The following is a 16871-nucleotide window of genomic DNA, read 5'->3' on the forward strand; positions in this document are numbered from 1 at the left end:
CTAGGATAAGAATGTCATAGGGTAGGTTGGAAGATGATTTTATCTTCATCCCACATATAAATTCCCGGAGTGGCAAATCTATCATACCCTTAGGATGAGTTTGCCCAAACGGTATCAGCATATATACCCTGCAATATCCAGCACAGGGCATCCTTAGATCCAGCTGACATTTGCTAATGGTGAGAAGGGAAGGAAATAAGTGTGCTTTCTGAAGATAGTACCTTCCAGGTTTTTTCTTTCCCTCCCTCCTGCCCTCTCCTCCCTTTCTCCCTCTGAGTTCCTGACCCCACCCACATCTAACTTTCTTCCCTCTTTTTCTTTCTCCTTCTTTTTCTTGCTTCCTCACTTTCTTTATTAGCAAGAAAATTTCTCAGATAGGGAACAGAATTACAGCATCCCCATGGACCCAGGGATTATTTCATTGTCCAGACCTCACAGACTTCTCTGGATTGCTAACTGGACCCCAGTGGCTGCTACCATCCTACCCAAACAGACATTAGAGTTCCTTGGAGTTCTCTGTCTCCAAGCCTAGGCAAAGCAAAGCAAAAAAAAAAAAAAAAAAAAAAACAGTCCTAGTTCAATTGAGTCAGGATTTTTTTTTCAAACATTTTCAAAAAAATTTTTTTTTACTAAGAAATTTAAGGAAAGCCTTAAAAAAAACTATAAAAGCATGAAATAGATGTATTTACAGAGTGCAGATTATTTTTCCCAAAATAACTGAGGTCTAATAGTAGATTGAATTGGCTATTGTATTTCCTTTCCTTCAGTCCTATCACTTTTTGGATGCTACATCCAGAGTCTACACTGGGTTAACTGTAAGTTAGTACTGCTGCTAGGTTTGGTGGGATTCTCAGTTCACTGTATCTGTTCCCCCTGTCTTCTCATTGGGTCTAGGCTCCTGGTTTTCCTTTCTGCTCCTGGACTGTCATCCTGCCAGTACCCTCAAACTTTGCCTTCTGAATGAGAAAAATATTTAACACACCACTTGGTCACAAATCAATTTTGGATTTAGACCAAGCTACAACCTTAACTTGCAGATAACATCTCTACCCTTCTTGGTAGTCTCTGGAAAAATGAGTTACCAAAACTTGCCTCTTGCTCCTGACCCATTTCTGTTTTATTTAATTTATTCATTCACTTAATATTTATTGAGCACCAGCTGTGTGCCAGGCATTGTGCTAGATGTTTGACATTGCTTTATTATATAAATGTTGCAAGAATCCTCATAAGATTTAGTTCACTCTTTAAACAAATGGTTATTGTATGCCGACAATGTACTATTCCTAGGTACTGTGCTGAGTGCCAAGGGAGTAGTAGTATTCCCATTTTTTCCCCCTCTGGTGAGACATACAGCTTCCGAAAAATCATTCAGAAAAACAAGTGGTCAAATTAGGATTTCAAACCATAATTTTTTTTTTGAAGTTTCTGGCTTGTATTTCTATTATTTGTGTTAGATTAGATGGTTCTATAATTCTTTATTATCAGTAAGTTATGTTGAAAAAAATATTGACTTCTATTGTGCTATCACACACATTTTAATAAACTTTTTATTTTGGAATAATTTTAAAATTACAGGAAAAGTGCAAAGATAATACACAGAGTTTCTGTATGCTCCTCAACCTAGTTTCCCCATCTTATATTACCATGGTGCATATATCAACATTAAGAAACTGGTACTGATATATTACTATTACCTAAACTCCGTATTTTATTTGGATTTCACCAGTTTATCCATTGATGTCCTCTTTCTGTTCTGGAATTCAGTTCAGAGTATCACATTGCATTTAGCTATCATGTCTCCCCAGGGGCCTCTGGTCTGTGACAATTTCTCAAGTTTTGCTTTTCATGACCTTGACTGTCTCAACGGGGTAGTGGCTAGGTATTCTGTAGAATGTCCCCCAATGTGAGTTTGTCTGATGTTGTTCTCATGATTAGACTGAGATTTAAAAAAAATTAGACTGAGATTATAGGTTTTGGGAAGTATGCAACAGAGGTGAAGTGTGCTTCTCATCAGTTCATACCAGGGGTTACATGACAGCCACATGACACCACCGGCGATCTTCACCTTCACTTGGTTAAGGTAGTATTCACTGTGATCCTTTACTGTCAGGTTACTGTTTTTCCCTTTCACTACTCTGTTCTTTGGAGATAAGTCTAGCCCACCTTCAGTGGAAATAGGAACTAAACTCTATCTCCTAAATAGGAGTGTGTCTACACATATTATTTGAAATTGTTATGTTAGAAAGATTTGTCTCTTCTCCCCATTTATTTAATAACTTTTATATCACTGTAGACTCATGCTAAACTCTAATCTAAAGCCTATGCTTTTTCTGCTACATCAGATAAGAAATGACAAAGACCTATACCAAGACACTGGTTTCAGGGACATTTATTTCAGATCTCAGAGGTTTTTAAGAGGTAGATTTGATAAGACATGGTGACCTTGAATGTGACAAAGTGGTGGAGAGGGGGATTTTGAAAACGGCACTCAGATTTTGGTTTGAATGGCTGTAAATAAAATTTTGGTTTTAAATATTAACCAACGAGTAAGAAGTTTGGTTCTAGGCTTTGATAAAGCGCAGCTTCTTCAGAGACTGTGTTTAGCCTACATGTTAGTTTAGCTTTACTGAGTGCCCTGTTCTAAGTTAGAGCAAACGACTTCCTTTCTGACTGAAACACCAGGGCCCCCTAGTGGACAGCCCCCCGGGTCCTGTTTCTTGTCTGAAAGAGGGTTGGGTTTTTGTTTTTTGTTTGGTTGTGAGGTTTTCCCCTAGTTCATTTGCAGAGCAGAGTTGCTTGATTCTATTCTCTGTCTAATAAATTATTAAACCCTTCCCATTTTAGAGTTATAGGTTCATCGCCATGTGACCTCATGTTCATAAGAGGACAGTTACCCTCTGACAGTCACTCCCATGCTCTTATACACTAAACCAGAGGGTAGTTGATACTTGTTTTTAACTCATTTATCCTCTTCTTCTATCTGGTGCTATATTAATGTTAATTCTTTGTTTCAGAGCCATCATCAACCACTTTAACCCCAAAATTGAATCCTATGCTGCTGTGAATCACATATCCCAACTGTCGGAGGAACAGGTAAGCCACTACATTCCCCAGAGTGACCCTAGTTGGTGGCCTAAATCAAGCAGTTACCCTCCTCTGATGGCAGAGGGATTCTGTGACTGAACTTCTAATGGGAGTGGAAAGTACCAGGCTGCCAAGAAGAATTAGTAAGGGATTTGTTGATAGTACTTTAAATAGAATGATGGCTTCTGCTTTTGTGCCATATGAAGGGTTCATTTAATTATGTAGAAGATATGTAGGTGAAACTTTGGTGAATTATTATTTTAGAGTGGGTGATGAGACATTCCTTTTTTTAAATTTTGGGCAGAGAGTCATTTTGATTTTTGAAAATAAGTAAAAACTTGGAAATGGTTGAAACTACCAATTAGAAAAACCCTGAGTTCAGCTTAATTTGATGTTGTTTGGCTCCCTAAAACATAAGCCCTCCTTAGGGCAGATTTCCTTACTAATTTCTAAGCTCTATCTACCTTGAACAATTATTTCTGAGTGGATTTTTCTATGGTATTGACTGAGTTGGAGATGTAGATAGTGTTGTATGTTCGTTTTCCTTGAGTCTGGCCTGATTTCCTCTTCAACCAAAGTGCCTGCACTCAGCTCTGCATTATATAAAAGTCCAGATGGGGCTTTAGCGTGGCATGGGATTGAACTTGATGTTTCAGAATGAGACTCTTGAGTCCTGTTTTTTAAAAGCACAAAATGAAACATCTATTCACACAATCTCAATTCCTTCCCACCCTACTCCCAAGGAGGGCTTAGGTATTCATAAGGTGAGAGTCCAGATACAGGCTCTAAGCCAATTTAGAAAACCCACCTATGCTCTGTTCTCCCTCTTTGGCCAACTGCATCAGTGTAACCCTTCGCTGAGTCTCTTGCTGGCAGGGCCAGCCAGCCAGCTGTGGTGCGATTGTGTATTCAGTGTTCCTAAAAGCTATTCAGCTCACCAAATGAGGCTCCAAGCAAGCCTTTTTCCTAATGGACAGCTTCTCAGTATTTCCACTGGTGGCTCTTTCCTCAGCCAGATGGATAGGACTCGATTAGTCTATCAGTTGTTCCCTTTGACATATTTGTTCTCTTTTGTGAGGCCAGCTGTGAGAATCCATCCTCTTATTTAAACTGCTTTGATAAATGGCTTTCATTTTCTTTTTTCCTCTTCTGTCTATGAAGCAGTCCCAAGTCCTGTTCTTTGATGCCACTGCTCTCTGTGAGGTGCTCTGAGATGCTACCTTTTTCCTGTCGGACCAGTTCAGATTAGTTTTATTATATCATTTTTATGCAAGAGAATTCAATATCTTGAATTTTGTATAGTGAAAGAAAGGGTGACTTTCCTACCACAGCAAGCTCTGGTTAATCTAAAAGCTTTTTTTTTTTTTTAAAAAAAAAGGAAGACACATTTTCCCAGTCAGCCACGTGCAGTATTCATCCCCCAGCAGCTTGGGAAGGTCAGGCTGAAATCTTTCTAAAGCAGTAGCAGCCACAGACCAATAATAAAAATCCATTCTGGCGCATGAGGCAATCTGGAAAAGAATGATTAGCAAGCACGTGTCCTCATCCTCCTCCTACTTCTTTCAAAGTTAAATGAAGTGATGAAAGTGCCTCTTGAAAAGAGTCCATAAGTCAGAGATGAGGCGATTTCTGTGGAGTGGGAGAGTACACAGCCCTATTCGAGAATATGGAACAGATAGCAGCTCTCAAAGATTTATTTTCTTAGTCAATAAGTAATTGCATGCCTGCTGTATACAAAGTGTGATGCTGGGTAGTGGGGATCAGAGGTGAATAATCTGAGTGTGGTCCTTGCTCTCATGAAGTTTTTGTACACTCATTACTTCTCTTAACAACCCTTTTCACTTGAGTTGGGGAAGGGTGGTATTATTCTGGGACCCTTTTCAAAACTGCCCTCAAAATAATATTGCTTCTCTTCCTTGACTCTGAAGGGTGATAAATGACAGCATTAGGGTGCACTTGGTTTTATTCTCAGCACTATCAAATTAGAAGTATTTGACTGCCTTGTTAATCTCCAACATGTGTTGGAGCACTTCTCTCCCTTCACTTAAGAACATTAATGCTAATATCACTAATGTTAAATGTGTTCACAGCTTCCCAAAGAACTGGCTTTGGGATGCAGTAGGGCTTGCAGTTGTTAGCAGCAAACTAAGTAGAAAGGAAAAATCAGAAACTTAATCCCCAAGTAGGTTCTAAAGTACTCCTAAAGTAAAACCTAAAGACCATGGATAGGAGTTAACTGGGATTTATAGCACTTAGTAAGACAGCAGACAAGAGAGGCCTCTGCTACCTACCCAGATCTGCCTACCAAGACTGCTGTTTTCTTCTGGCAAGAAATTAATGACTTTTTGAGTTCTGCCAACCCCCAGACACATTGTAGCCTCTGTTTGAGGCATTTCAAGATGCTTGTAAGTCCATTATTGCTTATTAAACAAAGCCCAGTCTCTCACACTGGGGTTTCTTTTCAGATGTCCAGAAGATAGATGACATTTTTCTTTTACTTCACATTGACTTCATGGAGGGCAAAGCTTTTTAATCAGTTACTACCCTCAGCATGACTGAATGTTCTTGCATTTTCTAGTGTAATAAACTGTATTCATTTTTATATTGTGTACAAAGGTGTCATATTTGTCTGGGATTGATTGCGAAGCTTGTTCACTTTGACTCCTTTTTTTGTGTGTGATAAAGTATATATAACATAAAATTTACCATTTTAACCATTTTTAAGTGTACAGTTCAATGGCATGAAGTACATTTACATTGTTGTGCAACTATCACCACTATCCATCTTATCTATCCAGAATTTTCTCATCATTCCATATAGAACCCTATACCCATTAAACAATAACTCCTCATTTCCACTCCCTCCAGCCCCTGATAACCACTTTTCTACTTTGGTCTTTATGTATCTGACTATTCAAGGTGTCGCATAGAAAGTGAAATCATACATTATTTGACCTTTTGCATGTGGTCTGTTTCTCTTAGCATAATGTCTTCAAGGTTCATCCATGCTGTAGCATGTTTCAGAATTTCATTCCTTTCAAAGCTAAATAATATTCCATTGTATATATATAGCACATTTTGTTTATCCTTTCTTCCATCGATGGACACCTGGGTTGTTTCCAACTTTGGGCTATTGTGAAGAATGCTGCTCTGAACATTGGTGTACACATAGCTGTTTGAGTCCCTGCTTTCAGTAGAATTGCTGGATCAAATGGTAACTCTATGTTTAATTTTTTGAGAAGCCACCATAGTGTTTCCCACAGTGGCTGCACTGTTTTATATTCCAATTTTTCCACATCCTTGTCAACACTTGTTGTTTTCTGTTTTTTGACAATAGCCATCCTAATGGGAGTGAAGTGGTATCTCACTGTGGTTTTGACTTGTATTTCCCTAATCATTATTAATGTTGAGCATCTCTTCATGTGTTTATTGACCATTTGTTTATCTTCTTTGAAGAAATGTCTCTTTAAGCCCATTTTTAAAATTGGGCTATTGGGTTTTTGTTGTTGAGTTTTAGGAGTTCTTTATATTTTCGGGATATTAATCTCTCATCAGATATGTGATTAGCAAACATTTTCTTCCATTCTGTAGGTTACCTTTTGCAGTGTTGACAGTGTCCCTTGATGCACAAAAGTTTTCAATTTTGATGAAATCCTATTTGTCTGTTCTTTGGTTGCCTGTACTTTTGGTGTCATCTCTAAGAAATCATTGCCAAATCCAATTTCATGAAACTTTCCTCTCTTTGATCCATTTTGAATTAATTTTTGTATATGGTGTTTGGCAAGGGCATTTTGACCTCTTTATATTTCACATATCTATATGAATAAGGTTTATGGAGAAGATACAACTTGCTTTTCCAAGAAATGTAAAACCACTCCCAGTTCATTCCCTACTGGGTTTACTTGTCTCTTGTACATCTTATGAAAATTGTCCTTCAGGCCCCTTGCCCACCCTCAACTAATTTAGCACCTTTCTTTTCCTGTTACAGCTGTTGATAGGATATGTCCTAGCTGGTAGAATCATTTGTTATGCCGCCCCTATCCCTACCAGTGACCTGCACCCTGACTTTCATTCTCCCACAAGGATAGCTGGGTCACACAACCAGTGTCTCATAGATAAATCCCAGTGACCTTTTTGTCTGTACTAAAAAATGTGGATGGGAGGTATTTAAGAGAGTATCTTGACCCTAGACTCTTGGGTTTGGATGTTTTGAGGATATCCTGCATATTACATTTGAGATGGAATACTCCCTCCAGATAAATATGTTGAAATAGAAGAGCCCTTCAGGGGGTTCTCCTCCCAATTTTGTCCTACCCTAAACTCTTATATTCTACCTCTGCTTTATTCCTGCTTTGCAAATTAGGAAAAAGACTTTAGGCTATATCTTACTAGAAATGGGTCCACACTCAAGAGATCTGTCATGAAATTCCTTGGAATAATACTAGCTCACAGGTTTTTAACCCAAGGTCCAAGAATAGGCTGTAGAGAATTATTGCATACTCTAAAATTGTGTAAAATTATGCATCTTTTTTTCTTCTTGAAGGGGCTCCATTTTTGTAAAAGTTCTGAACTAGTCTTTGACCCCTTCAGCACACACAATTTTTTAAAGAATCACTGGCTTGACTGCCTTGAATGGTACCTTATAGCTTTCCTTGCCCCCAGAGTCACCAGACCTTTGAAAATGCCCATTGAGGATCTTAAGCTCCTTTTAGGCTATTCACTATTTATTTTGGTTTGCAAATGCTATGACATTGATTTATATCAGCTCTAATTTCCTTATAGACAAGAGAGGGCTTCATAGCAGAACTTTGTAGAAGATTCCCTAGAGCCTTGAATAACCAGATAACATACTGGCCATTGAAGATTCAAGTCAAAACCTTCTCTGAGCACCTGATTCCTTAAGCTTTCAGTCCCTTTCATGACCAGTTTTGTACCTTTGAAATATCCCATTGGAGAGCAAGTAAATGACTGGCCCGCTTTTGCTTTCTTCAGCCTTCATTCAGCTATCAGTATTTTAGCATTTATTGCTTTGTGCTTCATTCAGATCATGATGGGCATTTGAGGAATACAGAAATATAATAAAGGGTCTTTGTTCTCAAAAGATGGAATAAGTGCAAAATATGGCCTAAGGCAACTTATTATCAATAGCTGACCAGTAGTAGCAATAGGATTTGTGAGCTCCTGTTAAGTAATGATCTCTGCAGATTGTGGTGGTCAAGAAAGGCCATATGGAGGAAAGAACTGAGTTGGACCTTGAAAGAGGAGGAATAGAAATTGGGTAACTGGAGAGGCATAGATTGTAAAGTGTACTTAAAGCCAGGATCTGAAAAGGACAGAAAGATGGAGAAGAGCCCCAAAGTTTCCATGTCTTTTCCTCAGGTCACAGGGTACCCAGAGAGTGGATGGCTTAGAAATATAACTCAGTCATTTAAATTGTTAGCACAGCTTCCATAATCCCTGGTGCACTGACTCTCAGCCCTGTCCTAATTGTACTGCCTTTGATTCAGTTCACAAGCGTTCATCAAAGGCCTAGTATGAGCCAGCCTCAATGCTAGTAGGCATATGATTAGACCTAATGGGTAAACCGATCTCTCTTTTTTTTCCCCTGGTAAAAAACACATAACAAAACTTACCATCTTAACCATTCTTAAAGTACAGTACGGCAATGTTAATATGTACATTGTTGTTCAGTTGATCTCTAGAACTTTTTTGTCTTCCAAAACTGAAATTCTGTCTGCTGAACAACTCCCCTTTCCGCCTGGCAATCACCATTCTACTTTTTGTTTCTAACCTATCTTGAAGCTGGTGTTCCTTTCAACCAAGTGGCCCGGGAGCTTGCTAAACATTTGTCTACATACAAACTTAGGAATTTTCTGGGAAGATCAGAAAGATGATCTACGGGCACCCCCACATGTCTCAGGGCTGTAGGACAGTGTAACCAAATATCCAAGCTTTCTACATTTGGAGTTTCACCTCCCATTATTTCTCTAGGTCTTCATTCTCACTAGGGCTTTGGATTTTGGATTCAGAGGAGGCCCTCTATAATGTAGTATATTATAAGAGATATCTTTTAAAGTATTAAGACAAAACAATATAATTCATTTGTGGGAGCAGGTTAAAGTAAATTAGGGAAACAAACGAAAAAATACTTCACACCTGAATAAAGTTTACATTGGAAGCTAAGTATTTATTTTCATCTAATAGTAATCTTTCTAAATCTTTTTGATTTTCTCCTGATCCTAAGATCCTAAGATAAGAGCTACTGTAAATAACTGCTGGGTGTTTAGAGATCCTAATGAAAGCTAGCTTTATTTTTCCCAGAGAGGAGTGAGATACTAGTAAGAGGAGAGCCGTAGTTTGTGGGGCAACATTGTTAGGGACCCTAAACACCCATTACTTGAGAAAATCTAGGAGGAAGCACAGAAAGATCTTGAGGAGATATCCTAACAGCTTTAAGACTTACAAGGAAAATGGAGCCTGGTACTGCAGCTTGAGTTGTTGGCCCTTGGGGTGCTAGTAAATGTTTAACAACTGGTAGCCGTGTGAGTGGTAGGAAGGGGCTGATTTGAAGTGCAAGGTGGTGGGGGCAGTGAATGCTCCCACCATGGCTACCAATGTGAAGCCAGGTGGCTCTCACAGTGCTTGAAAATTTAACAGTCAGCATCACAGGCCAAGCATATGTGAGCCAGCTCCCACATACCACTGGTTGTTGAGGAAGACCTGGAGAAGGGGGCTGTAAAGCTGCCAGGCGGGGCTTTCTGAGCAAGAGGTGAGTGTGGTTCACTTTCCCTATGAGAGCTACCTATATAAAGTTCTCCCCAGAGTAATTGAGGCCTCGGAGCAGCCCACTCTGAGAGCCCCTGTGCTGTTTTCTCATCTTAGAACCAAGGCCTTAGCCACCATGCAAGACAGCCTTAGCAGAGACGTATGCCGGAGAGCTGAGATTTAAGACGCCCACAATAGCCATAACTCAGTTTCCTGTACGTGGCATTGTGCTTTTCTACAACAGCCTGTAGTTTTGCACTGCCTCTCTATAACCCTGAGGGATGGTTGCTGTGGGAACTCTTAGTGAGTCCGAGCATGTGACACAAGCGTTGGCTGTCTGACCCTGCCTTTCTTGTTGCCATTGTTTAGATTCTGGCATTTCAGCTGATCTCTTTGGGAGAAAAAAAGTTTGATACGGGTTATTTGTTCACTGGATTCACTGAAGCAGGAAAGACAGAAAGTCAAAGGCGGAGGGATTTTCCTACAAGCTGCTTAACCTCAGAAATCAACTATATGTTATATAGGGCGTCCTGAGAAGGTCCTCATAAGGAGGTCAGCTGTTATGTGCTGCTAGAATCTCTCCTCTCTTACTTGGACCAGGAGGTAAGCTATATATACTACCAGAGATAGGGGAGAAAGTATTTTGGATTTTATCTCCTCTGAATAAAGGAGAAAGTATTTTCGATTGAAAAAGAACACAAGTAGATAAAAGGAAAGGAGCAGCTAGTAGTTTTTGAGCTAGACACTTTTACTTAGGTTGTTTACTTAATTCTTTGATCAACTGTTTGGGGTAGGTACAGTTATTTTCATTTTATAGATGAAGATGCAAAAGAAGCTAAGTAATTTGTCCAAGGTCACACGGCTGTTAGTAGTAAAACCCTAATGTGTCCCTAAGTCTGTCTGACACCAGAGTCTAAGCTTTTTCATCAGGCCGAGGCATGTGAGACTACTGGAGCTTGTCAGGTATTCTGAAGGAAGAGGCAAGTCAGGATAGGAAGGGAGAGGGAGAAGCAGTGAAAGGGGAGCTAACAGGGCTCATTCCTAGGGGATAGGGAAAGGTCCTGGTTGGGAAGGGCCCACTCAGTTAAGGAGAGAGAGTACTGAACAGGGGCCTGGAGAGTTTGCTTGCCAGTTAGGCAGAAATGCCTAAGGAGAGGCTCCTGGCACGGTATGATAGCTTTATAAGTGAGGGAAGAGTGTCTTCCATCCAAGCATGTCAGGAAAGCCACTATGAAAAATAAATCCACACACCAAAGGAAGGTGATGGATTTTAAAAAGTATCCATTCATTCATTCATTCATTCATTTAAAAGACAATGTATTTATGTGGGTTGAAATCTAAAAGGTTGCACACTGAATTTTAATTGTTTTTAAAGTAGTACTTCCAATTTGTCTTGGGAAACAAAAAAAAAGCAAAATGAAGATTCAAAATTAATGTCCCCCAGCCAAGCTAGCTGAATGCAGAGGTCACTGGTGAAGAGCTCAGCTTATTATTCATGTCTGCCACTGTCAGCATTTTCTCCAATTAAGTATGAATTTTGAAATGCCCATCGCATAAGCTTCTGGTCTTTCTCAGTCAGGCTTCATTGCCAGAAGCTTCATTGGCAGTGCATGGGAGGAACAGTGTTGGAGCTCATAGGAATTCCACTAGTTTTCAAGAAGTTACAGGAGACAGCAGCCCTTGCTTTCTTGATTTAAGCTAAGACGGTTCCTTTATCCCAGTTATTTAGTTGTACAGGTAGGACTTCTCTCTTCTATTTTTTAGCTGCCTCCTTCCTTCCAAATAGATCTTTGCAAACTTTTATTTCCACTGCAGTCTCTTCCCCAGGTGACAGTTCAAACTGTATAAGGTGTGCTTGGAAGAGCATGGTTTGCCATTGTGGTAGTTAACATTGGAGGAAAGAAGTGTTGCTCTGCAAACTTTTATCTCTGTTGTAAACTGTGTTAATTGGAAATGTTTTTGCTAAGTGCCATAACAGAGCTTTGACCTTTCACAGTGATCCTGCTCAAAGGAAGTTGCAGTCCTAAAAATTACCCACCCATTTAGAAGAACTGTGAATAGCCCACAAATGGGTTTCTGTTAAAAGAATTCTTGTCTGTTAGGAAAGGTTAGGTAAGTAAGGTCTGGCAGGGAGGCAGAGACCCCATGTCAAATTGTGGGAGAATTACAAGCAGAGACTGTTTTCTGTCTCCCTCCCTGATACGTAATATGCTTCCAAGGAAAGAAACCTCAAGTAGGGAGGACTGAGACATCTGCCCCTTAGTGTGATGGCATGCCTTACTTGTGCAGGTAAGGTAAGGACTGGAGCACGTTGGATCTGTAATTACTGCAAAGAAAAGCTTCACAACTGTTGTCTAGAGTTTCAGCCAAATAAAATCAGGGAGGTAGGACAACAGCCCAGGGAAATTAAAGAAAGTCAATGTCATCACTCCTTTAACCAGCCTTTCACTCATCACGCACTGTGAGGTTCATTATCTGGTCCCCCTTGCTGAAGGGCCGAGCCAGTCTGTCAGATCAATAAATCTCAGGGCAGTGGAAGAGCCCATTGGTAGCAGGCTTGAAAGACATGGATGGACTGGAAGAACTGGCCAATTTAAACTGGTTCTGAAATCGAGTTTGGTCCTGAAGCATATGAGATGAGAATAGAAAGGGGAAAAAAATTCTGCAGATTATATGCAAGGTGGCTGTATTGAGGAAACTGGTACCTTTTAAAAAGCATCATCTTTTTTAGCCTAAGAGATCTGTGTCCAGCTTTTGGATCCTTATTTCCAAACAGTTATATTGGATGATTATACCTTGGAGAAATACTCAGGTTATCTTGGATAGAAAGTCATTGTAAGCACCCAGTGGAGGGAAGGATGATCACTCAATGAGGCCTGTGATTTTGTTATCAGGTTGCTAGTTGTTCTAGTTCCTATACTATTGGCTTGTTTTCTTTTTCTTCTCTTTCTTTCTTTCTTTTCTTTTCTTTTCTTTTCTTTTTTTTTTTTTTTTAGCCACTTTGAGCTAAAGTGTTTTGAAAAAGAACAAATTCTTGCCTCTCAAGGAAACTCTCAGAACCTGATTTGGTCTAAGAATTCTCTGCTTCTTGGTATCCTTAGTGCAATAAGACAAGGAATGGGTGCTCCAGCTTCAAATTCCCCAGATTATTTTCTGTGTGGAAGTACAGAGGTATCTGCTGTATGCCAAGCCAGGGGCTATAAAAATGCAAAAATCATACCTGCCCTTGAGGACTTCACAGTATAAGAATCAGGATCACTACTTTCTTGCTTAGACCTTTGCCTTTGTGCTCTCCTGTAGACCTTACTCAGCTGGTGTATTTGGCATGCTTGCAGCAGCATCCCAGCCCCTCAATACTTTATAAACTTGAGAAGGACAGATAAACCTCCCTCCTTGTACCCTAGTGAAAAATTGCCTCATGATAAATCCATATATGGTTGATTGGCTGATGACCCTTATTTGGAGTGAGTTTCCGTAAGGAGAGCCATGATCATCTCATATCTTTCACTCCTGCCTTAGTTTCATAAAAAAGGCAAGAGTAGAACCTTAATTAGATGTCCTTGGTAAAGGGTAGGACCCTATAATTTCCTGAGTTTGGCAAATGATTGTTTGTCAAAAGATCTAGGTAAGTATACCCACTTTAAAAAAACTTATGTGGCTACTGCCCAGCTGAAAATTATTCTAAACACTGTTGATTGTTACCTGAAGTCAGGGAGGAGTGCCATGGATGGAGAGATGGATAGAAGTAGGACAATGAGGGGAATCTTTGGTATTGTGGAAATACTAGGAAATTCTAACTTATAGTTACTGATAAATCAGTATGAATCTTTCTTGTCCAAACCAAAAATGGAATGGTAAGACCAAAAATGCTGTAAGCTTACTGCCATGACCATACATCTTTTTTCTTTTTCTTTTTTTCTTTTCTTTTTTTTTTTTTTTTGACTAGGCATGCTTTATGGGACTTACTTTTTATTTAACTTTATTGAAGTATAATTAACATATAATAAGATATAGTTATGTAATCATTACCACTACAAGATATAGAACATTTCCATCACCCCTAAAAGTTCTCTTTTGCATTTAGTCTTGTTTGCAGATCTGTGCTCTAGGTAACCACTAATGATGTAATTTCTATCACTATAGATTAGATTTGTCTTTTATAGAATCTCACATAAATAAATTCATACAATACGTGCTCTCTTGTGTCTGAGATTCATCCACATTGTGACACTTCTAGCTATTCACCCAAGAGAAATGAAAATACATATGTCTACCCAAAGACTTACATACAGATATTCATAGTAACATTATTCATGATAACCAAAACTAGAAACAAACTGAAATGTCCGTCAGCAGCTGAATGGATAAACAAACTGTGATACATCCATACAATGAAATATTATTCAGCCATAAAAAGGAATGAAGTACTGATACATGCTACAACATGGATGATTCTTGAAAACTTATGAAGGAAGCCAGTCACAAAACACCACATATTATGTGATTCCATTTATTTGAAATGTCCAGAGTAGGCAAATCTAGAGAGACAGAAAATAGGTAAGTGGCTACCTAAAGCTTGGGTTGGGGAGCAAGTTGGGAAGTGACTGCAGATGGGTATGAGGTTTGTTTTTGGATTGATGAAAATGTTCTAAATTTAGATCATGATGATAATTGCCAACTGTGTGAATATACCAAAACCGTTGAATTGTACACTTTAAATGACTGAATTTTATGGTATGTAAATTATATCTCAATAAAGATTAAAAAAGAGAAAGAGAGTGAAAAGAAACTACCAAACTGTTTTTGAAAGCAGTTGTACAATTTTTAATTTCAGCCAACAAGTTCTAGCTGCTTCATATCTTTGTCACATTAGAAATTGTGAGTCTTTTCAATTTTAGCCATTCTGGTGGGTATGCAGTGCTCTCATTATACTGCTTTTAAAATTACTACTTACTTTGCATGAGCAGCTGACCATTTGCCTGTTTTTAAAATTTGATTGTCTGTTTTATTATAATATGAGTTTTTGTATATTCTGGATGCAGGTCCTTTGTCAAATATATGTCAGTCAGTGGCTTGCCTTTGCAAGTCCATTAGGTGTTTGTCCAGACATTTTAATGAAGACCAATTTTAATTTAACTTAATACTTTAAAGTTGAATTTATTAATTTTTAAACAATTTTTGCTTTTGTGTTTTATGTAGTAAATCTTTGCTTACTCCTAGTTGTGAAATTTTTCACCTACATTTTCTTCTGTAAGTTTTATAGTTCTGGCTTTTACATTTAGTTCTTTGCTCCATTTCAAGTTAATTTTTTGTAAGATGTTTGGTAATAGTAAATGTTCATCCACCAAACCCAACCCCAACTATCCAGTTGTTCCATTGTCATTTGTTGAAAAGACTATACTTTCCCCAATTGAAATACCTTGGCACATTTGTAAGAAATCAATTGATTATGTATATGTGGGTCTATTTCTGAAGTATCAGTTCTGTTCCATTGGTTTGTATGTCTAAATTTATGCCCTACACTGTCATGATTATTGTAGGTCTGTAGTAAATCTTGAAATCAGGTAACATAAGTCCTCTAATTTTGCTCTTTTTAAAAGTGTGTAGAATATTCTAGGTCCTTTGCATTTCTAAATAAAGTGTAAAATTAGCTTGTCCATTTCTACTTAAAAAAAAAAAAAGCCTGCTAAGATTTTGTTTGGAATTACATTAACTCTATAGATAAACTTGGGAGAGAATTAACACTTTAGTAATGCTGTTTTCAAATCCATGATCATAATACACCTCTCCATTTATTTAGAGGTTTAAAATTTTCTCATCAATCTCATTTCTCTCAATTTTATAGTTTTTAGCATACTGTTTTGTACCTATTTTGTCCAATCTGTCTATAAATATTTTATTTTTGTTATATAAATGGTATTTTGAATTTTGATTTCCAATTTTTGCTAGTATATAGAAATATAATTATTTTCAAATTGACCTTTTTTCTACAACTTTGATAAACTCATTTATTAATTTTTTTTAGAGTCCTTAGACTTTTCTGTACTCACAATCATACTGTGTCCAAGTAAATTCAGTTTTACTTCTGTCTTTCAAATCTGTATGTCTTTGATTTATTTTTCTTTCTATTTTGCACTGGCTGGGACCTCCAGTACAATATTTAAATGGTAAGAGTAGGTATCCTTGCCAGATCTTCAGGAGAAAACATTTGGTCTTTCATCATTAAGTAATGTGTTAGCTATAAGTTTTCATAGATTCCCTTCATTCCTGAGTTTGCTGAGAGCTTTTATTATGAATGAATGTTGAATTTTGTCAGTGGTTTTTTCCTGCATTTATTGAGATGATCATATGGATTTTTTCTTTTATTCTCTTAATATGGTGACTGATTTTTAAATATTAATTCAATCATATTCCTAAGGTAAACCCCCTTGATCATGATACAGAATTTATTTTATATATTACAGAATTTGAGTTGCTAATATTTTTGTTGATTATTTTAGTGTCAGTATTTATGCAGAATATTAGTTCATAGTTTTCTTGTGATGTCTTTGTCTAGTTTTGGTATTAGATCATGCTGCCTTATAAAATAAGTTGGGGAGTATTCCTTCCTTTGAAAAGAGTTTGTGAAGGATTGTTCTTGCCTAATGATTAATAGAATTCACCAGTAAAGGCATCTGGGTCTAGAATTTTCTTTGTGGGGAGAATTTTTTACTCAATGTTTTATTATGAAAAATTTCAAACATACAGTAAAGTTGAAAAAATTGTATGGTGAATACTGATACAACCACCTAGATTCTGTCATTTAAGTTTTACTATACTTCATCACATATCTGAACACCCAAAGAATGGATCTCCATCAGTCCATCTTATTTTTTTATGCATTTCAAAGTAAATTGCATATATCAGTTTACTTTTGTGGGAAGCATTTTAATTATTAATTTGGTTTCTTTAATAGATTTAGGGATAGTCAGGTTTTCTACATCTTCTTGAGCCAATTTTAGCTATTTGTGTCTTCAAGGAAG

The 16871-nt window shown here is 37.9% G+C and overlaps 1 protein-coding gene across 2 annotated transcripts in view; it reads left to right on the forward strand.

The window, feature by feature from the left end:
* ARMH3 (armadillo like helical domain containing 3) overlaps positions 1–16871 on the forward strand; it is a 151998-nt gene that overhangs the window by 119698 nt on the left and 15429 nt on the right. For both annotated transcript variants that reach the window (XR_012510150.1, XM_074373730.1), the window contains exon 24: positions 3015–3093. Coding sequence is in view for 1 of the 2 variants with exons in the window: in XM_074373730.1 (XP_074229831.1) it covers positions 3015–3093 (79 nt within the window). In the remaining variant the exon portion in view is untranslated. The remainder of the gene's footprint in view (positions 1–3014; positions 3094–16871) is intronic.

Source organism: Camelus bactrianus, chromosome 11 (assembly GCF_048773025.1).
Source record: "Camelus bactrianus isolate YW-2024 breed Bactrian camel chromosome 11, ASM4877302v1, whole genome shotgun sequence".
Lineage (NCBI taxonomy): Eukaryota > Metazoa > Chordata > Mammalia > Artiodactyla > Camelidae > Camelus > Camelus bactrianus.